At 36.8% G+C, this 27,211-nt stretch overlaps 1 protein-coding gene across 8 annotated transcripts in view; it reads right to left on the minus strand.

Moving 5' to 3' along the window:
• Positions 1 to 27,211, minus strand: part of Zcchc2 (zinc finger CCHC-type containing 2) — a 63,184-nt gene that overhangs the window by 9,599 nt on the left and 26,374 nt on the right. For 3 of the 8 annotated variants that reach the window (XR_002387331.2, XM_087191746.1, XM_021239289.2), the window contains 9 exons: positions 22,274 to 22,368; positions 20,752 to 20,835; positions 19,075 to 19,132; positions 16,314 to 16,449; positions 14,691 to 14,755; positions 14,239 to 14,375; positions 8,609 to 8,737; positions 451 to 1,938; positions 259 to 339 (listed from right to left, as the gene is read on the minus strand). Coding sequence is in view for 6 of the 8 variants with exons in the window: in XM_087191746.1 (XP_087047872.1) it covers positions 259 to 339; positions 451 to 1,938; positions 8,609 to 8,737; positions 14,239 to 14,375; positions 14,691 to 14,755; positions 16,314 to 16,449; positions 19,075 to 19,132; positions 20,752 to 20,835; positions 22,274 to 22,368 (2,273 nt within the window). In the remaining 2 variants the exon portion in view is untranslated. The remainder of the gene's footprint in view (positions 1 to 258; positions 340 to 450; positions 1,939 to 8,608; positions 8,738 to 14,238; positions 14,376 to 14,690; positions 14,756 to 16,313; positions 16,450 to 19,074; positions 19,133 to 20,751; positions 20,836 to 22,273; positions 22,369 to 27,211) is intronic. The other 5 variants (XR_015443226.1, XM_087191748.1, XM_087191741.1 and 2 more) reach the window with 4 other exon arrangements.

The following is a 27,211-nucleotide window of genomic DNA, read 5'->3' on the forward strand; positions in this document are numbered from 1 at the left end:
GAAAGGACAACATGGGCATATGTGTGAGGTCAGTAGTTATGCACAGACACTAAACAGTTACTAAAAACTGTGTATGTCAGATGACTAACTTACTTCCTAGCTTTTTAATATTTAAAAATGTCGCTTTATAAAACAGAATTGTAGCTTTAATAAAAGTGCTGTAAGCAAGACAGTTAAACATCATACAAGTCGAATTCCCATTATGTTCTTTGAAAGTGCCCTTTAGAGTTTCTTATTTGGAAACTATATTCCTCTGACCTTCCTTGTGCTCTGTATGACTTGGGTTTACACTAGGCTTTTCCGTTTGCACTTTATGGTTTGTAACTGAAAACACAACATCTGTAAATGAACACACAAACATCTTTATGCTACAACAGAATCACACAAGTAAGAAAGAAAAGATAAACAGGTGAACTCAAAAACAAGTCCTCTGGGAGTTATTGTGATTACCTTGTTGATTGGCCTCCATGGATGACTGCTTACAGTCCTGTGCATAGTGTCCGCTTACACCACAATTGTAACATGAGACATTCCCATTCTTCTTGGGCCCCGAACCACTGGTGTTGGCAACTACATTAGGTGCTGGATATACAGGATAGAATCTCCCAAATCCTGCCATCTGCTGCATGCCATAGTTGGCCTGGCTCCCCATGACTGGATCATGCACCAGTCCATTTGCATATGGAGTCTGAGGCAGAAAAAAAGGAAGTTGGTTTCCATTGCTCTGATGTGCTTGGTTGAGGTAGCTGCCATTGCAAATGGATGGCAGAGTGAAGAACGACGGGACTCGGTACATTGGTCCGGGCATTGGACTGGGATAATAGTAACTGTTTAGCTGAAGGTTTCCATTGCTCCCACAGCTACACCTTCGTCCGCAAGAACCACAAGGACCTGAGCCCATCTGCTGTGGTGGCAATATTGTCCCATTAGCGTTCGTATTCCCCACAGCACTGATATAAGATGTGCTGTCACTCTGCGCAGTACTGTGTGTCAAAGCAGGGCTTGGGCTAGGGGCAGGACCTGGGGTATGGGTAGGAACCGCAGGAGGAACAGTGGACTGGGCCTGACTAATGCCTGCACTTGCTGGCTGTGCAGAAGTGGCTGCTGTGTTGAGCACACTGGAATTCTGGGTGGGTAACACACTGGCGGCAAGAGGAGAGCCTGGTAAGGTGTAGGTAGCTGGTGGCTGTGCAGCTGACAGGCCAGCTGCTGGAAGAACAACCTTCACATTGGTAGGCTGAGGGACTGTCCCTGTGTTTCCCTCAATTTGAGGCACCATTTGATTTAGTCCTACCACTTGGGATGCAGATTTTGTGATGGGATCTGTGGTAGCCACAGGAGATCCTGGAAAACTACCTGGGTTATGGACAGGAATAAAGGCAGTGTTTGGTGATCCAATGCTCAGACTTCCGGGTGGTTGTTGTGGGATATTAACTGTGCAACTCTCAGAAGATCCCTGTGCCGGTGGCAATTTTAACCTCTGAAATGTTAGGTGCAGGGCAGGAGTACTACTGTGCGGAAGGAAGGGTGATGGAATAGGTAAAGGGGAAGCCAGTAGTTCAAGGTGTTTTTCTGATTCTCCATTTGAAGCTGTTGGCCCTAGAATTCCAACAGGGGTTGAATTTGTGGACTCCCTTATTGCAGAAATAGCAACAGGACTAGGAACAAGCATCCCTACTGTTTTGCCATCTGCAGATTTGGGTGGCGGAACAACTATTTCAGACTTCTGGGCACCATTGTGCATGACACAGTGTAAAGTTGGCATAAAAGGAATATGTGGATACTTGGGCGAGTTCAAGGTATCTTCTAAAAGGTTTCCGTTCTCATTTCCTAGTGAAGTAATTTGAACAGGTGGCTTGACAGTTTGGTTGACAGAACTGTAACCTGTAAATCTGGTTGTTGATGGGTTCCCAGAATCCTCAGAATTACTGTCGGTGTCTAAGAAAGAAAAAAAAATATACAGACAGGTATTAACCCAAGCATAGCTCCCATCTTTCTTGAAAATTTCCCATCTTTCTTGCTACAAATAAAATCTAAGTATATCTAACATTACCTCAAAAGTTTGGAATATGTCCCTCTATCACATTTCCTGTCTAAGGTGTCCTTTTAAAAAAATGTGAGTGTTCTATGGATCATGATTATATTCATGCTGTATCTTAAAAATATGGGGATATAAGCAAATTAGTAAAAGATTATTTGGAGACTGAATGAGGCTCAGTATAAAATGGAGACATTAGATATTTAAAATCTTAATTTTAGGTAATCCTCTTGATTCATATTCGGTACTCTAAAACCCTTCCATCTATCTCAGATAAATGATATTTATGTAAAATGATCTCAGATAAATGATATTTATTTAAAAAGTGCTCAATCAAGACAATATTTAACTCAGATATTGAAAGTTAAGGAATGCAAGTGTTTTTGTTTTTTGGTACTGGGGATCAAACTCAGGACCTTGCGCTTGCAAGCAAGCGGGGTGCCACTGAGCTAAATCCCTGGCCCCAGGAGTGGAAGTGTTTTTAAAGATGGGATAACTTGCTACTACAAATTTCAATGGGAAAAAAATTTAAACCTACTATTAGTCATAAAATGAATATTCTAGAACATAGAAAGCAGGACAAATATGAAGGCACTGCCATTTCTCCAAAATCAAAGCAGCAAAACGGCAGGTATAATACTGTATTTATTTTTACTACTGCAACACTCTTACGTTTACATGTGGAAATGACTTCAGTCTAGACATCTCAATTTCTGTATTTTTTTGTATAATGGGAGGAAAGATAATATTTAACTCACAATTTTAAGTATCATAAACCCAGATAATGCATTGATGTGTACACAGACCATTCAATTAAATGTGGTGCCTATTTAAAAATTCTGAAACAAAATACTAAAAACAAATTAAGACTAGTTTTCCTGAACAAGTCAAATGGAATGTACTTACTGATACAGGATGTCAACACTGCTATTAACTGAACTATTTTAATTTATATTCGTTAGAAAAGATTTAATGAGTGAATGGTTCTAGCATAAACTTTCCCTAACAGATTAATGATTGCGGTATTTCTTACTGAACATTACAAAACAGAGTATTCTCAAATCACTAACCTATTTGTAACATATCTCTACCACCCTATCAGTGCAAAGTTAAAGGACAAACATAAAAGTCTAAAATCACCTGGAACATTTTTTGGATGGCAGTTTAATTTGTCTCAATTAAGCTTTAAATCTTAAGTCACAGCAAATAGCCCTATGATTTCAGGTGGTCCCCAACAGTTTTCTACACAGTATAGGGATTCATCGAGTTATTTAGAAAGACAGGTCTTATGTTTTTTCTTTTTAACTGACTTTGGAAACCACAAGTCTCAAATAAAACACCATTACAATTAACAATAAAGTCACATATTTTTCAAAGCAATGTTTATATGCATTCAAAATTCTAAAAATGATCAAAGCTATCAATCACAAAGTATATTTTTCCCGGTTTGAGAGAGCCTTTCATTTAAGGAAGGTTGATTCTTAATTTTTTAAAAATATTATTTTATTGGTACATTTTAGGTATACAATATAATGACATTCATCATTGGAAATTTGCACCTTTACATAATCTCTCTTGGTTCTTATTTTTCTCCCTTCCCCTGCCCTCCCTTCAACCCCTCCCCCTCCATCCCTCCCTATTTACAAACATTGTTTCCATTTTTTCATTTTTTCATATTAATTCCATTCCCTTTCCCCTCCCCCTCCCACTTCCCCTTCCCCTTTTCTTCCTATTTCACATTATCATTTATACCTCTTAGTCCTTATTTACACTTTCAGTTTCTCAAACTAGAGAACTATTCAGTATTTACACATGTGTGTCCTATTTATTTCACTTAAGTGTATCGCCTCAAGGTGCATCCATTAAGCTATAAACATCTCTAATTTCTTGTTTTTTATGGCTGAGTAGTACTTCATTTTATTAAAAAACCACATTTTCTTTATCCAGTCTCCAGTTGATGGGCAATCGGGCTGCTTCCAACTTTTAGCTATTACAAACTGTGCTGCTATGAACATGGGTACACATACATCACTGTGGTATGATTCTTTTAATTCTTTGGGGAAGATGCCCAGCAGTGGAATAGTGGGGTCAAATGGGACTTCCAGTCCTAGTTCTTTGAGATATCTCTGTACTGATTTCCACAGTGCTTGCACCAGTCTACACTCCCACCAGCAGTGGAGCAGGGTTCCTCTTTCCCCACAGCCCTGCCAGCATTTGTTATTGGTTGATTTCATGATAGCAGCCATTCTTTCTGGAGTAAGGTGGAATCTCAGTGATGTTATCATTTGCATCTCTCGAATGGCCTGTGATGTTGAACATTTTTTCATATGTTTATTTGCTATTTCTGCTTCTTTTTCTGAGAAATGTCTGTTCATTTCAGATGCCCATTTTTGGATTGGGTCTTTAAATTTGGGAGGTCTGATTTTTTTAAGTTCTTTACAGATTCTAGATAGTAGACCTTTGAGGGACAGCTGGTGAAAATTTTTTCCTACTTTTCACACTGTTAGTGGTTTCTCTTGCTGTGCAGAAGCTTTTTAATAAGAAGAGATCCCACTTCTTGTTGACTGTTTGTTAGTTCATGGGCAACTGAGGTTTTCTTCATAAAATCTTTTCCTACACCAATGTCTTCAAGAGTTCTTCCTAAACTCTCTTCTAGCCGGTTTAGTGTTTCTGTTTCAATATTTACATCTTTAATCCACTTAGATTTTAGTTTAGTGCATGGTGAGAGATACGGGTCTAGTTTTAGTCTTTGGCAAGTTGAAACCCAATTTTTCCAGCACCATTTTTTAAAGAGGCTATCTTTCCGCCAGTGAGGGTGTTTGGCTCCTTTGTCCAAGATGAGGTGGCTGAGTGTGTCTGGAGTTGTTTTTTTGCATCTTCTAATCTGTTCCACTGGTCCTCAGGTCTGTTTCTTTGCCGGTACCATGCTGTTTTTATCACAGTAGCTTTGTAGTATAGTTTCAAGTTGGGGGTTGTGATACCCCCTGCCATGTCTCTGTTACCTAGAATTGCTTTTGCTATTCTGGGTCTCTTCCTTGTTCCAAATAAAGTTTTGAATTATTTTCTCAAGGTCCATGAAATATGCTGCTGGAATTTTAATTGGGATTGCATTGAATCTATATAGTAGTTTTGGAAGTATGGCCATTTTCACTATGTTGATCATTCCTACCCAGGAGCAGGGGATGTCTGTCCATTTTCTGATATCAGCTTCAATCTTTCTTTTCAGAGTGCTACAGTTTTCAGAGAAGAGGTCTTTGATTTCTTTCGTTAGGTTGATTCCTAGGTATTTCAGTTTTTTGGATACTATTGTGAAAGGAATTGTTTGCCCTATTTCTGTCTCAGTGAGTCTGTTGTTCATGTAGAGGAAAGCTATTCATTTTTGTGTGCTGACCTTGTATCCAGCCACTCTACTGAAATTGGTTATTAAGTCTAGAATACTTTTAGTGGGGTTCTTGGGGTCTTCTATATAGAGTATCATGTCATCTGCAAATACTGACAATTGGACTTCTTCATTTCCTATCTTTATTCCTTTTATTTCCTTCTCTTGTCTAATTGCCATGGCTAATGTTTGGAAGACTATACAGAACAGGAGTGGTGATAGTGGACATCCTTGTCTTGTTCCTGATTGTAGTGTGAAGGATTTCAGTTTTTCACCATTTAGTATGATATTGGCTCTTGGTTTTCATAGATGACTTTTATTAGATTGAGGTAGAGACCATCTATTCCAATTTTTTTGTAGGATTATTATAAGTGCGTGTTGATTTTGTCAAGTACTTTTTCTGCATCTATTGAGATAATCACATGGTTTTTATCCTTGGCTCTACTGATATAGTGTATTACACTGATTAATTTGCATATGTTGAACCTTCCCTGCAACACTGGGATGAAATCCACTTGGTCAGGGCGTATGATCTTCTTGATGATCTTCTGCATTCTATATGCCAGTATCTTATTAAGGATTTTTGCATCCATGTTCATTAGTGAGATTGGCCTATACTTCTCTTTTTCGGTTGAGTCTTTCTCTGCTTTGGGGATCAAGGTGATGCTTGCTTCCAGGAATGAATTTGAGAGTATTGCTTCCCTTTCAATTTCATCGAAGAGTTTAAACAGTAGTTTAAACAGTGGCAGTAGTTCCTCTCTAAATGTCTTGTAGAATTTGGCAATGAAGCCATCAGGCAGGACCTGGGCTTTTCTTAGTTGATAAGTTTTTAATTACATTTTCAATTTCATTGATTGATATTGGGTTTAGAATTTTTAGGTCTTCTTCGTTCAACTTTGGTAATTCATACGTATCTAGGAATCTGTCCATTTCTTCTGTGTTTTCCATCTTATTGCCGTATAGGTTCTCGAAGTAGGTATTGATGATCCTCTGGATTTCTGCTGGGTCCATTACAATATCACCCTTTTCATTCCTAATTGCATGGATTTGGGCCTTTTCTTTTCTTTTTCTGATAAGGTTAGCTAACGGTTTGTCAATTTTGTTTACTTTTTCGAAGAAACAACTCTTGGCTTCATTAATTTTTTGTATCGTTCTCTTCATCTCCATTGAATTGATTTCTGCTCTGATCTTTATAATTTCGTCCCTTGTATGAGCTTTGGGTTTGTCCTGCTATGAAGGTTCATTCTTATTAGTCAGTAACTAACCTGTATCAGCGATGGCGAAACTTTTAGAGCTTTCAATGATACAAATAGCCCACTGCAGCATATGTGTCATAGGCTCTCCACCACTGGCCTATACGATAAAAGGCAAGATCTTCCACAGAGGCCTACCAATTTATGCTATCTAATGACAGCAAAGGAATGCCTAAATGTCTGAAAACCAGGTCAAATTTGAAGGGTGAGGTAGAGTCACGGGATTAATCCTGTAGAATCAGGCATGAGTGCTCTACAAAACATACTGAAACTTGTCTATTCTGGGGCAGGCATTAAAAACTTTCTCTTATTTAAGCCTTATAACTTGTTATTTTCATTTTTGTCTCTCATGAGGAATCTGCAGAGCAAGTACAGTGTGGCTTCAGGTGGGTAGAACTGGTTGCAGAGTTACTGCAGACTGTATCTGGTGTGAATACAAATAACCACAAAGGAAAGAGCAACTTCTACTGTTTCCAAACCAGCAACACTGTTGTACATACTGCAGCACAGGTCTGTAAGACACAGTCGGAAGGGAACACAGAAGTTGAGGCCCCAGGAAACTAACTGCAAGCTGCCCAGTAAGAAATGGTATGGTCTAAGGACTTCCACAAAGAAAAATCACTGCATATCAGCCCCCAGCATGAGTACACCTTATGACCAAGATGTTAGCAATCAGATATTGTCAGCATGTGTAAAGAAAATGTCATTCAGTATGTCTCTGCAAGATCTTACTTTCAGACCAGAATGGTGGAGTAAGGGACCTCCAATGATTTACTTCCACAACAGCAACAAAAACCATGGCAACATCTATCAAAAATCAATGCTTTCAGAACCGTGGAATTAACTAATGTGTTGCAGTCATATGAGGAGTGTTTAATCAAGAAAAACAGCTAAACCTCGTGAGAATGGAGAACCTTATGCCTTTCAACTAGCCCTACCCTAACCCTATCGCATTTTCTCCAGCTCTGAAACAGCCCTGTAGACTAACAGTCCCCCAACTATGGAAGCTATGAAAACTAGCAGCTTAGCAACCACTAGACAAAGTACAGGTTTAGTTATCCTCAGTGTCTCTTCACCAAAATACTCATTGTGTGCCTTGTCTGGCAGCTCCTGCTCACTCTGTGTTAATGATCTTTTATCCATAGGACACCTGTCATAATTAAGGGGCTTTGAAAAGCTTTCATGTATTAGTGAGACTCTACAAAGCTATGCTCCACCCTAAGCTTGTGTGCATTCTCAGGAAAGACCTAAGGATGCCCTAAATTCTCACTGCTGGTTGACTCTGAGTTTCTGTGCAAGAAGGACTTGAAGATGTAACACATTCAGAAAACAAATAACAAAATGGAAGATGCAAATCTCCTCTAATCAGTAATTACATTAAGTGTAAATGAACTATATACTCATTTCAAGTGGCAGACATTGGCAAAATGAGAAAAAAACCATGATACAATATGTTATCTACAAGAGACACATTCAAAGACACAAACAGGTTTAAAGTAAAAAGGATAAAAAATTAAAATGCCACTCAAGTAGCACCCCCCAAAAAAGAGCTGCAGTGGCCATATTACTATCAGACAAAGAAGACTTTAAAACAAAAATTGTTACTAGAGACAAGGAAGAATATCTTGATGACAAAAGGGTCAATCAGGAAAACATGAAAAGTATAAATCTATATGCATCTAGCAACACTCACTATTTTAATATTTATATACCGTGATTCTGTCTTCTTCCTATTTAATTTCACATGCAGTGAAATAAATTATAAAATCAATTATTGCTAGGAACTACTAACACAGTGGTCTATAAGTTATTCTCTACAACAAATTTAAACTCAATAATGGGGATAGGAACATAAAATTTTTTTTCCTTTGATTTTAAAAGATAACAATCATTTTCTTCCACCCCCACCTCTTCCTAAATCCCCTCCTAAAAGCAAACCTCTGTCTTTTTCTTCTTCACTTTCAAAACTCTCTCTTCCATCATGTCGTGGACTAGACGGAGAACTGTAACTCTCTGAAGATGTTTCTCCACACGTGTCATGTCCAGATCCAATGTCCAAATTCATATCTAAAAATAACAACTCTATTTTAAAAAGTTGTGTTAAGTATAAATTACTTTCCAAGTTGAATTGTCAGAAATTAGTGATAGCTACACATATTTTTTCAGGTTTTCTACAAATACTCAAACTTATCTTTGATCTAGGTGAAAATTCATGAGCAATTTTAATAAAAAATAACTGATATATTCTTTAAACAAAGGCATAAAAGGAGTCAATCTTAGAACATCAGAATTAAGGTTCTTTGTAGACTAACCAGTACCACTACTTTAAACCATTCTAAGTCTACATATTCTAACTCCTTAGAGCTTGCTGAAAGATCCTTTCAAGAAGATAATGTTCTAGCAAAATGGCTATTCAGTTAAAATTACCAGGCCAGATTATTCAAAAGAATAAAATGCTTCCCATCAAAAAGACTGAGTAGCCCCTTAAGTTCTTGCCAAAGGTCAAGCCTATACCAAGCTAAGATGGGAACAGGTACAATACTTGCCACAATCAATTAGCTGTATGTGTTTTATTGGCATGTCTGGCGTTGGATATTCATACACTAGTCCAGACTTAAGAGAGCTGTTCTATTCATTTCTGTAAACTAAGTAGCTAGTATAGCCCCTGCCTTTCAGCAAGCACCCTCATGTAAGCAATCCTAAGGTTTCTTAAAAACAGCAGATGAGGGAATCATTTCTGTGGCAACCTGGCAGCATCACTGAAAAGTAATGAACACCTGGGCAAAGAAAAGACATGGTTTGTGTAACAAACAATTTAGTTGACTAATCCATGTCTATTGAAGGGGATAAGTTCTTAACAGTATTATTACTGTTAAAGATGATCTTCCCTATTTTAGTTTAGCCACTCATACACTGGATGAATACTAAAGAAAAATAAGGACATTAAGAATGCAGATGTAGCTAATTTCTTTTGAGTAGTAAGTTAAATGCCAAACTGCCAAGAGAAAACTGCACTAAAATTCATGGAGCTGTCAGAAAAATGGCAGAGGAGTCACATGGGCAGGCAATAATTCTGCAGAAAACAATCTGGAGTGTACTGATATACATCTACAGGCTCTAAATCATCACTTGTAACACAACTAAAGAAGGGGATGCAAGTCAACACCAAAGACGGTTTGAAGACAATCTAATGTGCCACAGTGGCTGTTATGGCTTATATCTAGATGTTCCCCCAAAGCCTCCTAAATTCATAGGTGTACCTTTTGGGAACAACTGGGTTGTGGGTGTGTGGTATTCAATCAGCCCACTGATTGGATTAGTATAGCTCTGGGTGCGGGTGGCACCATTCAATAGGCTTATAACCTGGATGGAATAATAGGGAAAGCAGAAGGAAGGCTGCTGCCTCATGCCTGCCACATCATGGACTGTTTCTCCAGCTGGAGAACTGACCAGCTTACTATGGATTGAAACCTCTACAAACTGAGCTAAAATAAACCTTTCCTCCTTTAACTTGTGGGTGTCAGGTATTTTGTCCCAGCAACGAAAGTAACTAAGACAATGACTGAAGATCTTAGCATTAAATTGAACTCATGAAAATGAAACCCATAAACACCACAGGACATATGGAAATCCTGTATATACATATTCCATCCAGTATATAACAAAACAGTCCAAACAATTTTTTCTCCAAATGGCTTAATTTATAAAACAATTTTCTTTATCTCATAGTAACAAGTGAATACTCTAATAACCAAAGTGCTATATATGAAATGACAGTTTTCAAAGAATGAAGTAAGTGTCTAAATATATACTAAAAGTAACTTTCTGCTTTTGATGATTCAGAAAGTGCTTTAGAATTGTGCAGAACCTTTGGATTTTTTATGATCAAAAATTAAGTCATGCTCTAGAGATTCAGAAAGTATGGAAGTGAATATGAAAGAATTATGCCAATGAATGAATATGCCACATAAGGTCCTTTTAAATAGAGACATCATTTTAGTTTATCATGTACCAAATGATACATGGTCTTGCATGTGATTAAGAGGGTACATATAGGAATGCACGCACGCATGCACACACAAACCCCTTACAATATAAGCTATTATTCTAACAAAAATTCTGGTTATTAGTAATTATAAACACAAAAGTTCATTACAAAGTTAAGAACCTTTTAAATAAATCACAGGTGATAAAACCACATTTATCATCTGAATTATTAAAGGCAGCAGAGATCTTTAGATTATTCTAAATCTTATAAAAGAAATTGAAACCAACTATCTCACTTTCCCCCAGACTTTTCAGCAACAGAAGTGTAGGGTAGAGAAAACAGTGGGGTGATAACTGAAGAGTAAGAGTTCTCAGTAATCTGTGTGCAGTAATACATAAACCACTTTAGAAGACAAAGTTTTAAAAGAAAATAAAGTGCAAATATAGGTGACTAGTAGGACTGATTGCTTCCTGGAAATAGACAATTGGAAGGAAGGCAGTGAGGGACCCTTATTTTGTTCTATTTTTTGCACTTTTAGAATTTTGATCTACATGAATGTATTTCCATTCAAAATAGAAGTTAAATTTTAATAATAAAAAACTAAGTTTAAAGTAAATAATATGTATCTTAAGTTAGTATGCATTACTGAAAGATCTGAATAATCTAATCAGAAGGGCCTAATACTTTTAGTTCTCACATAAAATCTACATTTTCTAACAGGAGCTGATTAAACATATCTCAAGTTAACTGAATACTTAAAGGTAATTCCTCCTCGCTACCTTAATATTTCAAAGGGTAATTATCAGGGGTTTATGAGCAAAATATTTATTGGTACATTTTAGACATACACAACAATATTCATCATGGGGAATTTGTATGTTAAGTGATATATTTTGCTGCTTTTTTCCCCCATCCCCCCACTATGCACAAAAGCTTTGTTTCCATATTTCCTTTGATTTTCTCTTTTTTCTTGTTCCTTCTTTCCTCTCCCCCTCGCTCCCATGTTCCCCTTCCCATTCGAACATTTTCTACCCATTTCCCAAAAACTATTATACATTTTAGTCCTTATTTCCACTTTTGGTTTCTCATACCAGAGAAACAATGCAGTATTTAAACATGTGTTTTCGATTTATTTCACTTCAAAGTATGGTCTCAAGGTCCATCCATTTAGCTACAAATGTCTCAAGCTCATCCTTTTCTATGGCAGAGAAGTACTCCATTGTATTAAAAAAACCACATCTTCTTTCTCCACTGATCAGCTGATGGACACTGGGGCTATTTCCAAGATTTAGCTATTACAAATTGTTCCACTATAAAATGGGTGTGCATATATTGATGTGGCATGATGTTTTTAATTCTTTTGGGAAGATACCAAGAAGGGGAATAGCTGGGTCAAATGCAACCCCTTGTTTTAGTTCTTTGAGGAATCTCCACACTGATTTCCACAGGGGTTGCACCAGTCTACACTCCCACCAACAGTGGAGAAGGGTTCCTTTATCCCCACAGCCCCTCCAGCATTTCAAACAATTGTTTTTTAAGCTGGAGTTGGAATACAGCTGAGCTATATTTGACATCAATGAGACAAGCTGTCCAAAACATATTTTATTCATAGTTGTACTCCATAAGTGAACATATACATGAATCAAGTGACATATATAGAGGACAAAATGGAAAAAGATTTGACATATCCAAAAGTCCTAAGATTATTATTAGGTAAATGGTGATGACCCAGTAAAAAACATATCCAGCCTGAATTTGGGGGCTCCAGGCAGGACCTACTAGAGTAACTCCGAAGGAGAGTATAAGTCCAGTTTATTAAGCCAGGTCTTTTCTGGGTAGGATAGGGGGATTAGTGGGACAAGCTTAGGTAGGTTGACTCGAAGGGGTAACATAAGATTGGGGAATGAGAGTGGCTGAATACGTGGCCATAGTAATGGGGGCTATGACCTGTCCTCCTATCATTTCCTGGGTGTTAAGAATAACAGAGAAGAAATTGGAGTTTGGTATGTTGTTACAAAGTTCTTAATAGCCTACAAAATGTATATTTTTTCTAACTTATTAACAGAGAAAACAAACTCAATTACTGAACACCTAGATACTATGCTCATTCAAACTAAAATGCTTTCATATGTTATTACATTTAATCTTATATACTGGTGAGGTAGGTAGGTACTATTTCCAGTTTATAAATGAGAAAACCACAGCTTCAGAGAAGACACACATTTAAGAAAGTGGGGACACAAGATCCAAACCAATGGCTTTCTCTGATTGAAGTGCACATGCTTCTCTTTCGGAAATTGGAGGGTTAAAAAAGCAAGAACAGCCACAAATTTCTTGGGTGAGCTGTAGTTGCCAAATGATGTGAGATGAGGGGCAGCATGACCTTGCGGAGGGTCAAGTACGCTTGACAGGAATGATCTAGTTAAGTATGTTCTTTGAAGACACAACTGGTAGCAGGATGGAAAATGAGCAAGAAGGAAACAGACAGGGAGGCCTGCCAGAAGTGATTTCTAGTCATCCACCAACTGAGACCTTGCCTTCCTTATTTAGCTCTTGCCTCCCACTTTTAGTTGAGATCACCTGAGAAAACTTCAGACTGTAAAGTATCACAATATACTCCTAGGGTTGCAACCTTATATAAACAAGATAGGTTCCACATACTCCCCCCAAGTCATTTAACCTCCAGTTTACAGCTGTTTCAAAGAGTTGGCTAGATGATTTTAGACTGAAAATGTAACCATTTTTCTTTTATCACTATTCAGTTTCTCTGTACAGATATCTAGTTAAAAAATACTCCTCATTTAATAAATACATTGTGGTTATTTATACTGCATCACAACTGAATGCACTAACAATATAAAATTTAAATTAAAAATTTCTGGTTTTTAGGATCAGTCAGTAAATGTGTCAGGTAAAATAAAATATTCTTTCAGAAGTCTGTGAGCTTTCACTCTTTCTATCTTTACATATTAATAACAAAAATAAAACACAGAAAAATAATTAATGAACTAGCAGAAGGGGCACTTTTACATTAAATGAACCTCGAACTTCAAAATACAGACCTAAAAACAGTGGTGGATAAACAGAAATCACAACAAAAACAGGCTCACAAAACTCTGAGGGTCAGAATTTCCCTCAAAGCCCCATAAAAGACAGTTATTAAAACATGAAAATGTCAACAATTTTCTAAAAGAAAGGCTTCAATAAGAACATGTGCAGACTTCCCTGAAGGCAGCTTGCAAAGCTGTAGCAAAGACCCTCCATGACCTTTGGGACCTCTGTTCTGGTGTAGAGATTCGCTTAAAAAGGAAACAACCTAGGCAACTGCCACCATCAGAGAAAAGCAGAGTGGTCTGGCATAACTGAGACAAAGGAAATGTCTACCTTGATGGCCCATTTATAGTCCCTAAACTAACTCCATTAATTTCAGAATTGTCTAATTTGGAAACTGCTGTACACATCAATGCAAGGTGAAAATAATAGAGGATTTGGCAATACAGCTCACTACCTACTAATACAATAAGTATTCTGTTGAATATCTCTAGATGATGCATATTTGAAAGAAAAACAACTTTCTTACCTTTCATTGTACCACCATGGGCATGTTGAGGAGTGGAGAGTCTAATACCATTTATTCTACTATTCAGTCTGTTGTCAGTTTTCTTAATTTTCTCCCTAAACCAAATGCACATATTACCAACATTTGTATAAGACTCCCTGCAAAACACATTAAGTACAATATTACTAAAATTCCTCTCAAGATTTTTTATAATTAAAAAGAATTTTAGTAAGAAAAAAAATCTACATGAGATATAGTTCTGAAAATTCTGACACTCTAAACTCAATGCAGTATTTGATAATAGCTTTACTTCTGTCATCTGCATACAATGATATTTTCAAGCTCAGAATTAAAAACATAAAAAGAACAGAAATTATATTTACCACACAAAAACTAAATATATTCATAATCAAATGCTACATGCTGTATTTCCTTACAAATTTCTAATACTGGAAATATTAAATTGAACTTACTTTTCTATTTGTGGCTTTCCTTTCTTCTTATTTATTGAAGATAAGCTCCGTTTTTCAGCAGAATGCTAGTAGAAATGAAAAGACAAATCAAACAGACCAAAGCTAAATCATACGGATGTAGGTATCCCTTTAATTTTTATACCAAACATTCAAATATTTTCTAGGTATAAAGTCTAACATATTTTGATTAACAACATATTTTTGGAGTCACCAGAACCACCAAAATTTACATATTTGGTGACAATTGCCTTAACACTGATATTTTTAAAAATCTAGCCTTTCATTTAAAATGAAAATACTAAATAGTCCCCATTTATCTGCAGTTTCACTTCCATGGTCAATATGGTCCAAAAATATTAATGGAAAATTCCAGAAATAAACATTTCCTAAGTTTAAAATTGCTACTTTGAGTCCCATGATGAAATCTCATGCTCAAGCATTCCACCCAACCCACAACACAAATTATCCTTTGTTCAGTGTTTCTATGCTGTATCTGATACTGGCTCCATAGCATGGGGTGGGAGTGAGACCACATTCATACAACATTTGTTAATGTTAATAACATATCGTTATAATTGTTCTGTTATTAGCTACTGTTAACCTCTTATTGTGCCTAATTTATAAATTAAACATTATACACATAGGAAAAAAACACAGCTTAAATAGGGTTCAATGCTATCTGTGGTTTCAGGCATCCGCTGAAGGTCCTGAAATATATCCCCCACAGATAAAAACCTGGGATTACCATGCAAAATAAAACATAACCAAGTAACTAATATTTGCTATATGTATTATTAGTATTCTTTTAAAGTTCAATTTGATAAAAGTGACAATTTTTTCAACTCTAAGGAGAGAGTCTATGGACATTGGAATGGGGAGGGAGAATACAATCAGATGGTATTTCAAAAGAGGCCATTAAGACTGAGACATTTTACATTTCTCAAAATGTACTTTACTTCACAAAAACACATTCCCTGATGAGTTAACATTTGGATCTGAGTATGTCAGAAATAGAATTAGGTTAACAAATACGGTGTCGCTGCCTGTCTCGCAAGCGGAAGGTCCCGAGTTCGATACCCGGTACCCCCAAAAAAGAAACAGAATTAGGTTAACAAATTTTCTAGCTAGAACAAGGTTTACTTCACATTACAATGTGTACACTGCCCCCTTCCCCCTTCCTATCTGGATATGGTGTCTTATTACACTGAACATACTTGAAAGCAGTCTGCTCTCTGATCACATGCAATTCCTAAGAAAGCAAATGTTTCCTAAGAATATTCAGAAATGTAAGTGAACTCATGAAGGTCAGTTTGAAAATTCACATTACCCATAGCAAGACAGTGAATGAAATGTAAATAATCCTTTCAAGACCACAAAAAATTCTGCATAATAATCTGATGTACCCTGGGGTTAGAAAAAGCATTTTGAGTATCATATGAAGTGTATAAATTTTATATGAGCAATAAAAGTTTATAAATGTACTTCTTTGGGTCTAAGAGCTTAGATCATATATACAAACAAAAAGTCCAACACTGAAACAGACCTTCATTCTTAAAACAACAGCAAAAAACTATACAGATGTAATACTTTAACTATACGGCATCAAAACAAATTCCCTCACACCTGGTCAGCCAAGGTCACACAGTGCTCTGGGTGCTGAATGGTGGTACAGTTTTGCTTCCTCCAATCCACAATTCCATTCTGTTCAGAATATTGCACAGTAAGCCCATCTAATGGAGAACAGCTCGTACCTATATTGCTATTAAAAGGAAAGTTTATGAGTGTGACAATCTGTCCCCAATATTTTAACCTGGTGTATCAAAGAGGGTTGGTTTTTTTAAATGCCTAGTGATAAGTCTAAAGGCAAAAACTAAAGCAACTATGAGGAATAAAAAAGTACACATCTAATTTATCATGAATAGCTGCCTCTAAAGAGTATAGAAATAAATGTGCACTCTGCCTTGAGAGACTGCAATAGAGGTCATCCTGCAGCCAGCAGCTGGAAACAAACAGGCTACACAACCCTGTTATCTGTAGAGAATTGTTATTCTAAGTACTCTGTATAAACAGCTGCATGAAGGGACAGGATAAAGTGACTGAAAACCCAAAGAAACAGACAATAGGAATAGGACAAGCCCAATGAGAATCCAAAATATGAAGTTACTGGATATGGACTTCAGGTAACAGTGCTTAACATGGTCAATCAATACAACATGAATGAAGATTTTGGAAGAGGACTGGGAAATATAAAAAAGAACCAAATTTAATTCTATAATTGTAAAACTGATATTAAGAACTCAATGAATAAGAAATAGGTGAAGAAAATTAGTGTGGAGGAAATTTTGGTTGGAAGAAAATATACAAAAGCAATGAAAGAGAAAATATGGAAACCAAACAAAGGTTTTGGTTTTTCTATGAGAGACATAATGAAAAGTCTTATATATTAAAGACTTGTAACTCTTGGAAGATGGAGCAAGAGAAGAGGGCAAAAGCACTATATGAAGAGATAAAAGCTGAGAGCTTTCCAAAATCCAAAGATACAAAGCAACAGATTCAAGAAGCAGAATTCATACAAAGACAGGGATAAAGCATACCACAGAATTGTAGAAAACCAGACAGTGAGAAACACTTAAAAGCAATCAGAGGAAAAAGCACATTACCTTCAAATCTTACAATAAGACTGACTAAAAATGGTGGCCAGATTGCTTGAGTTCCTCTCAAAACCAAGAGTGTAGAACAGACAAGTCCAACTCGCAGGCCATGGGCCATATGTAGCCATAGACAGCAAGTAATACAGCTCCACCAGACCATAAACTTTTAACACTGTTATGTGGTTTTTACTGATATTTTTCATAACTCAGGGGTGAATTGCACAGGAGATAACTGAACCATGTGTAAGGGAGGGTGCAGTGCAGCATTACCTTTGCCTCCTGAGTCTGCCACACAGTTAAATGGAAACCTGTGTGTATCAGGTGTAACAGGCACTCCTGTGACTTGGTGAGTAAAACACAGCGAATGCCAGTAATAGTATTTCAATCTACCCACACGTGTATGTGCCTTTGAAGGCAGGAGTTTACTGCTATTAAGCAGACATGTAAATTTTCTTACTAATTATTAAACTTGGTTGGGCTTGTATTATTTTGTAAAATAACTTAAGTTAAAATATTAACAAAAGGAAATTCTATTACTTATATACATTGATTATATATTTTGTATGTGGCCCCTCTCTACTCAGTATGGCTTATGTAAGCCAAAAAGTTGGACATCCGTGGTCTAAAATGACATAATTTATTTGAGAGATGGTCGCAGAAAGTAGGAGCAAAGGAGCAGGGAGAGTGAAATAGCAAGACTCCAAAGAGGTTGCCACTATAAGCCATAGGGGCTCAAAGTTGCTGGTACCTCCTAGAATTATCTACTAAAGGCTAGGAAGTAGGCTATAGAATTCACAAAGGGCCTGAGTGGAAAAGTCTTGTGACATATGGTTGAGGGGAACAATAGTGTGATATGAGTCAAAACTCACATGAATGATTTGTTATGATCTGCAGGAGAAATCAAAGGTGGACTGAAAGGATACAACACAAAGGACCAAAGGTCACTGACCAAAAGACAATGAAAACCAGTTTCAAAGAGCTAACAGTAAGTGTCAACCTAGAATCCCATATCTAGTAAAAATAACTTTCAAACATGAAGGCAATTTTCAGATTAAAATTACATTCACATTCAGTGTTCTTCTATTAGAGGAGAAATGATCATAAGTGGATTCTTAATTACATAGGAAGGAATGAAGAGCAAGGGAATGGTAAAATCTAAACAAATATTGGACAAAGGTTTCATGAAGTTTAAAACTATGAAGAAGCATAATGGCTACAATTTATAACTCAGGAAAAGGTAAATGGGATTACAGCAATCTAAAATCCTAAACTTGGGAAATGCTAGAAACACAAATTGGTACAGACATTAATAAATCAAAGACCTACAATACAATCTCTAGGGCAGTGATGGTGAACTTTTCAGAGCTTTCAAAGATACAAACAGCCTGCTGTGGCATGTGTGCCATAGGTTTGCCACCACTGCTCTAGGATAAAAACCAGAACAGAAAAATAACATATAACTATCAAGGCTAACAGAAGAGAAAAATAGTCCAAAAGGCAGCAAGGAAGGAGACAAAAGGAAACTCAGTAAGTGGGGAAAATATCAGAATTATAGCCAAATATATCAGTAACTTATATGTTACATTGATTTAAAAGCATACAAAGGTATTTACATTTTAAAAATCAGATACCGGGCTGGGGATATAGCTCAGTGGTGCTGCTGCCTGCCTCAAAAGCACAAGGTCCTGAGTTTGATCCCCAGTACCACCCCCCCAAAAAAATTAGATACCTACTTCACAATGGGACTTTTCCCAGTATGTTTCTTGTGGATTATGGTATGCTGTAACACATCTAGAGTAGAAGAAAAAGTAATTAGTTTATCACAAAAAATGCCACAGCACATATCTAAAGGGATGATGCTTCAAATTATGCCATCAAAACACTGGCACTTCTGAGCATTTCCCAGCACAGAAAAATATATACCTTAAAGAAGGAATTTTCAAAGACATAAAAAGCTACTGATTTACCTTAAATAGCCTCTCAAATGTGTTTCATCTAACATTAATCAATCTTGTCCAAAATTATGAAAGTCTACTATGTGCATGCCACTGCAAATACAACATTCAATTTCAGGTGGAACTCTCTTTTTTAAATCATTAGAAAATGAAGTGTTTCAAATATTTTAAAAATTCTATTAAAATAACAAATACCCACATAACACCCAGATCAGAGACTTCTCTTTGGCAGCTCTTTTTAAAAAAAATAAAATGTCTTGGGCCAGGGATTTAGCTCAGTGGTTCCACCGCCTGTCCCGCAAGCAGAAGGACCTGAGTTCAACCCCTAGTACCAAATAAATAAATAAATAAATAAATAAAATATCTAGATATGACTTAGGGTCTTCCACCATTTTATTCATGTTCCTCCCTCTACAGAGGTTAACTAGGACCTAACTTGTTGAAACAATCTAGTGAAAGTCCTATTTTACTACCCACATATGTGCATTCATAAACATACAGTGGTGATGCATGTTTGGAATATACCTTAAATATACTTTTAACTCCCACCCAGCACGAACATATCACTATTTAAAAATTCACTGATATTTGAACATAAAGGTAATTTCCTGATATTTGCTCTTACAAACACTGATACCATGTGTACCTCTGTCCAGGACTCCTCAAGCATATGAACAAGTTTCATCAATGCAGAATCATGGGACAGCAGCACAAAATTATCTCCAACTTTACTACCGTGTGCCAAATTTCTGTCTAAAACAGTCATGCCAATTTATATACCCATCTGCTGATGGTCTTCAGGAGTTCCCTTTGCTTCACATGCTTGATAAATGTCAGACTTGACAATGTTTTGCCAATTTGATGAGTGTGAAATGACATCTGTTTTCATTTGCATTTTCTCTATAACTAGTGAGGCTTCATGCTGTTTAATGACTGTTCAGTTGTCATCTTCTATGAAATATCTATCTATCTATCTATCTATCTATCTATCTATCTATTTTGTCCATATTTCTGTTAGGATGATATTCTCATTAATATTTAGAAGTCTCTGTCTATAACTGGCATATAGTCTTTTATCTGTAAATATTCTGCTAATATCATCTCCTCTGTGAATTGTCTTCTAATTGCCTGGTTTCTTTTGTCAGGATGCTGTTTTAGATTAGTGAGATATGTCCATGTTCTGCCTTGTCCAAGAAAGTTTTCTCTTCCCAGATTAACATTTAAGTTTAAATGTTACTTCTTACAATTAAGTAGTTAATCACTTAAAACTTCTGTGCATGATGTAAGTAGGAATCTAATTATATATATTCATATGGAAAGTCAATTGTGCAAATGCCATTTAGTGAACAGTCTGATCTTTGCAACAGCACCTTTGTCATATCCCAATTCTCATTTCTGTCTGTAGGCTCCTTAATCTGCTCCATCCTTGACTTATTCTATTAAATGCACATTTACCTTCTTCTTGACTGGAAGCTTCTGAGCTGTCTTCTTTTAAGTGTTCTAATATCTTAGAAGTTTTCAGAGAAGACTGTAAGTTATCTGTAGGAAGTAATTCAATACCATTAATTTTTAAAGGAAAATTATAATACCAAGATAAAACAAATGTAATGATTATTCCTCACCAAAGAACATGAGAATGAAGGGTTAGCAGTGAGAATACTTCTATTAGTTAGGACCTTTAAGAAAGCAAGAGGACAGGGCACAAAGCACTGGACTATAAAGTGTGTTGAAGAGCCAGCTATTCCCTCAAGAACCACACAACCTGAATGAATCAAAGCTCATCTATCAACCTTAATGTATTCATGTGCCACACAAGCAAGTGGATAAGGGGTGCCTCTCATAAACTTGTGGGAACTAAGGACATTTGTTTTTTAAATCTCCAGTTCACTGTGCATTGTTACTTTTATTAAACAAAATAACTATATTGTGGCAATGCTAAATTACTACAAGGCTTTCTCTATACCCTGTGACTTTCTGTTCTACTACAGAGCAGTGACAATTTGTAGAGCAGTTCTAGCCCACGAAACACATTGTGATAGCAATGGATTCCAGAGTTCAACATCTTAAGTCATTTAGGAGTTTAATATTTTTTTTTCTCAGAGTTAGCTGTAAGGATATGAAATGTTACCCTCTGTCCCAAAGAAACAAAAAGGTAATCAATTTTTCAAAACAAAAACTTGTGCAAATGAACCTTGACAACAAATGTTTGTTGGTGAAACAACTCAGACTTGTACTACAAGACTTTCCACAACAGTATTTTAATTTTACAACCTTAAAACGAAATCTGCCAACCTCATTAGCATTGCTCATGCAACTTAAGCATTGCCAAGCTCTCAAGATGAGCTTTCCTGTATTTATAGATGGATTCCTCATGTAGGTGTTTTCCTAGGCAGCCTGTTAATATGAGCTGGAAGTTTAAACTTTCTGTTTTAATGCCTTTTGACAATTAAACATATGCTACTGATAAATATTTATTAAAAAGTACTTATACCTGGCTCAGGGAGAAAGAATTGAAATATACAGCATGCTCTGGAGTGACCAGGCTATTATCACTATTCAGGCATACATTTAACCATGGAATTGTATACCTTGCCTTAGTCAACTGGCCATAAAAAATTGTCTTTTTAACTCTAATTGCTAATTATATTCAAAATATTTAAGGCAGATTGCAGATTTTACAACACTATACCCAGCACTGCCATGTATCCCCAATCTGTATGCCAGCAGGAACTGAAGGATTGAGCATGTCCCAGAGTCTCAGAGATTCTTAGATTCTGCCTAGTAATCAGTCTGTTTTGTTATATTAGCTTTTATACATTACTCTAAAACTGCCACATAAAATTCATTAAAAATGACAAGTATTTGTTAATTATTTATTTAACTACAATTTCTAACTTTTAACTACTAGAACACAAGGTAAAAGCACAAAAGACAAAGAAAAAACCCAAATTTCTGCAGAGGAACAAAGGATGCTTACTGAGACTGTGTAGAGAATCTGACGATATAGACCGAAAAAAGCTGTGTACTTTCTGACTCCGTAGAAAAGCTTGTGATGAAGTTGAAAATAGCTGCCTGCATGTAAAAAGAAAAATTTGTTAATTTCCAGTATACATCCACAGAGTCAACAAGTGACTGTTTCATTCACGTACAGGAAAAAAAAATTCCTAATGAAAAGAATTATTATTTTCTAATCTATTTCCTTATTGTTTTACCTTTGAGAATCATTTTTCCTTGCATTTTATTAATCTAATTAAAAGAGTCCAAAGATTCCAACGGGAGACCTTTCCTTCCATGGCACCAATAAAATGGATCTTAAACATATAGTTAGAGCACGTGTCAAGGAGCATTTACCAAAATCTGAACCCCATTCCAACCACTTATAAGCTAAATCACCCTCAACAAATTATTTATCTTTTCAGCTTCAAATTCCTGAGAAATATTACCAGTTCTCAGGGTTATAAGATTCAAAATGTATAAATAGTCATATTGCCAATTGCCTAGGTTCAACATACAAATTTCTTGGCTTCTTCTGAGGATATAATTGGCTATTATCTATTCAGAAATAAGTTAGAAATATTGCATATTAAAAATAAGAGTTTTGGACAAACAAGTTTGTTTTGGTTTTTTTCAGACAGGGTCTCATTTTATAGTTCAGGCTGGCCTTCAACTCACTATGTAGCCCAGGCTGGCCTCAAATTCATGGCAATCCTCCTGCCTCAGCCTCCTGAGTGCTGGGACTACAGGTGTATGTCACCCTGCCAGGTTGGACAAACAAGTTTAATTCTATAAATTGATCTTATAGGTAAATATATCCAAATGTGTTAAGAAATATATCCCTGATTCCTGCAGTATTATTTGTAGTAGTTTAAACATACTTAGAAACAACTAAAATGGCCATAAAATATACTAATTACAGTTCAACTAAAAAGGATTATGTAGCAAATAAAAAACAAGGGAGTGATCTTTTTACATTTAGTAATGTGTTGTTCTGTCCCAAGACATTTAATGAAAAGAAGCAAAATAGTATCATTGTTGAGGAGAACAAAAAAGAGCAACATCCTCTAATTTTAATTGTACTTCTAGTTAAAAGTCATTTCTAAAAGTGGTTCCTTGTGAAAATAATTACTTTTTTCTTCTGAAAATCTCAAGTTTACAGAAGAGTTGTACATGTAGGACAAAGAATGTTTTTTTCACAAATCATAAATAGCTGATCTGCTGCCTCAACACTCAGGAAGACATCAGTGAGCATTTCCTATAAAGTCATTCTCCTACAATTACTGCCAGGAAATTAACATCGCTCAATCTTTCTCTTTTAATCCTCTGGCCCCCAGTGAAGTTTTGCAAATTGACTGCAAAGTATACTTTTTCTTGCAAAGGCCAGCTCAGAATCCTGTGCGGCTGTCAGCTACTACAGGTCTCTACTTCTCAGACTTTCTGTGGCTCTTCTAGAAGTGGGAGAACAGGTCAGGCACTGTGTGGCATGCTCTCCAGGCAGGTGTGTCTGATTAGATTCAGGCAGAACTACCAAAGCAGTGAGACTGTGTTCTTTTGCAGCAGCAGATTGTGTGGAACACAACTCTGACTGACCCAGTTCACTTTACTCGACTAAAGTGGCATCTGTCAGGCTTCTCTCTACTCGACACTTGATCTTAGCCAAAAGGCTGAGAAGCGATGGGCTTCTCTCTACTCGAAAGTTGCTTTCTCCCTTTAAATTCAAGAGCATTGTGCTTGCTTTGGCAACACATATACTAAATTCAAGAGCATAATTTTGTGGGAAAGTTGTGGAAAAGGACTTTGGTAATGTCAATACCTTATTCCTCACACATTCAATCAATTCATTTAGTATGTATTTCAAAGTGGACTCATGGTTTCTATTGTTACTTGTTTTGATGTTCTATTTGTCCCAGATCCAGTAACTCAGAGTCCCTTCAAGCTGGCTCTGTGTCCTTGTGACAAAGCTTTATCATTCTTTTTGTTGTTGTTGTTCAGTACAGAGGATTGAACTCAGGACCTTGCCCTTGCAAGACAGGCACAGTACCACTGAACTAAATCTCAAGCGCCCCCCGCTCCTTGTGCTGGGAATCAAACTCAGGGAATTGAGCTTGCTAGGCAGGCGCTGTGCCACTGAGCTACACTGACCCAGCCTACCATATCATTCTTTAAGTATTTTGATGCTTTTAGGCACAACAGGCTCATCTTCTGTATTTCCTGCCCAAGCTCCTAAATCAGCTTATTCCTCAACTAGCCCCCGTTCCTTTTAGTGGAGAATGCTACAGAGAAGTTAAGATCTGAGCACCAGTACACCCAGTTACTACAGTGTTCCTGTTTCTGGACCCTTTCAATGAACAGACCCGGGGAATGAGTATGTGTACACACATATACACAACCACATTTTTCTAATCAGACACTCCATCTAGGGTTCATTCTGGTTTTTACCTTTTCCAATAAGAATCTTTCTCCAGAAAAAAGCAAACTGGTTCTCACTATCCTTAATATATTTATATATTTACTAAAATCCATCTCTACCATCACCACTACTCTCTTCCAACACTTATACAGACACCCCTGATCCCAACTTGAGTTCCAGTGCCCTGCAAGGCCATCCATCCCTTCACACATCTGCCCTCCTCACCCTTGGGCTCTTGACACTTGTTCCAGGTCTCTCTCATCATAGCCCAGAAGTCAATGGCTTTACCATGCCTCTTGTGTGCCTTCTCCAGCTCACAGGGCACATCCTCCCTTCCTGATACTGGTGCATAACTTGCTCTGTCCTTGGCAGGATGTAACTGTTCAGAAGGGACCAGGGGAAAGAGGAGAGGAGCCAGCAATGGTTTTTTAAAAATGACAGTCACACAGAGATAGCAGTCACTGGTACTACTATAACTTGAACCAGGCAGTTCAACATATCTCCTAGATTATGTGTATATTTATCGAGTTTTAAAATAACTTATTTAAGTTGAAGAATAAATATCTGAGAATGCGTAAGAGTATTTGGGAAACAGAACCAGAAAAAAAACACATTCATTTAATACTTGATAAACTATAAAGCTCTAATAATTGAAATGTGATACTGGAACAAGAAACTCAGAAACATGTTAATTTAAGAATGTATGAAGTATCACATAAGAAATCAGTAATACAGAAAAGAATTCATTGTGTGAAAAAAGAAGTCAATTTAAATCCTGACTTCATCTGGAGTAATGAAGTAAATTTCATGATTAAAGGAAATGAAAAAATGTGAACAAAACCCCCAAAAAACAAAACAAGGAAAAGAATTCTAGTGAATGATTGAAGAGGTCAAGGGGATCTAGCCACACAGCCAGCCAGAGGTAGAACTACAGACATTAACACATTCCTACTTGCTTGAACCACCAGTACATGCATGACTGTGCCACTGGGCGGCTTATACCACCCAATGGACTGTCCCCCACCTGATAGGTCAGTCAGCCATGTACCACTGGTGGTTCAGATAGCTGGCAATGAGACATACGAATTACATGTGAATGTGTTAAACTGAGTGCACATCCCATACTTTAGGCATATCTCTCTTCATCTTCTTTCTCTTTTTTCTCTCTTAAAACTAATGACACCCTAACATCTATGTTGAGAAATATTGCTAATAACTTGATTCTTTTTATGATAAGTCATTTTCTTCAATCCTCCTAGGTAAAGACTAAGCTCTTAGCCACTATGAGTATAAAATATACACATAGCTAAAATCTGAACACAGAAATTCTCCAAGTACACAGAATCCCACTAGTATTGTGCTAACCAGTTAATTTCTGATAGTTTAGTAGTATTAAGTTAAAATGGCAACTAAATTTTGACATCAGTTCTGGAGAGAGATCTACTATGGAAAGCTATCTGGAAATTAAAATAAAATTTAAATACAGACAACCTTTGAATAGTTATACTTCTAATCATTTATCCCACAGTCAAATCCCCACTTACATACAAAGATAAATGTTCAAGAATTTTTACTATAGTAATTTGAGTAGACAAACATCTAAATGTTGATATAACTTGGTTACAATAAGATAGTTAAAGAGCCAGTCTTGAGGGGAAAAAAGGGGGTTATTTTATACCATAAAATAATAAAGGGCTTATCTGTCTCTATGAAAAAAGAGTCTGGAGAGTAGAGGCTGTCTTTTCACTTTGTTTCTTCTAAATTTGGGCCAAGTATATTCTTCACTCATTAAAAAAAAATAAAGGTCTAGTATTCCTCTTTAGAAACTCTGTTTACATTTGTATACATGGTGGTTTTTAAAAATTCATTCAACAAATATTTACAGAACATTTATAGTGTGCCTGGATCTGTGCCAGCCATTGGGAATACTCACTTAAAGTCAAAAAGTACAGGTCAGTCTCCTCATGCTTCAACTGGCTAACAATTATCCTAAAGACTCAGCAGATGCCTCTGCCAGGACACATTTCTGACATCATTCTTCAAAGCTTCTTTGATGTCCCAAAATTTTCAAGGATATTAATAATTATTTCTTATGTGAGGCTGGCTGAATTTGAGTTTGACACCAGTATGGCCAGGATAATAGCACACCCCAACCTGTCGGTCCATGAGAGTCACATTCTGTTCCTTCCCACACACCAGAGGATGCATGCAGTCTGACTCCCTTCATGAACCCTGATAAGACTACCAGGTTCATGCTTCCCCTTCCCTAACAGCACGGTGGAAAACTGTTTCAAAGTACTTCTGGATCCAACAATCCAGCTGCTGAAGCTTTGCTACTCAGTGAGTGCTCTGTGGACCACCAACATGCCCTGGAGCTTTCTGGAATTGCATAATCTCAAGCCCACTCTAGTTCTGCAGAATAAGGAATGCACATTTTAACATGATCCCTAGGAGATGCATCTGCTCATAAAAGTCTGAGCAGCACAAGGACTCAGAAATTCAATTATT

This window comes from Heterocephalus glaber, unplaced genomic scaffold (genome assembly GCF_053883595.1).
Source record: "Heterocephalus glaber isolate CG9 unplaced genomic scaffold, H.glaber_assembly_v1.0 deba00000331, whole genome shotgun sequence".
Taxonomy (NCBI): domain Eukaryota; kingdom Metazoa; phylum Chordata; class Mammalia; order Rodentia; family Bathyergidae; genus Heterocephalus; species Heterocephalus glaber.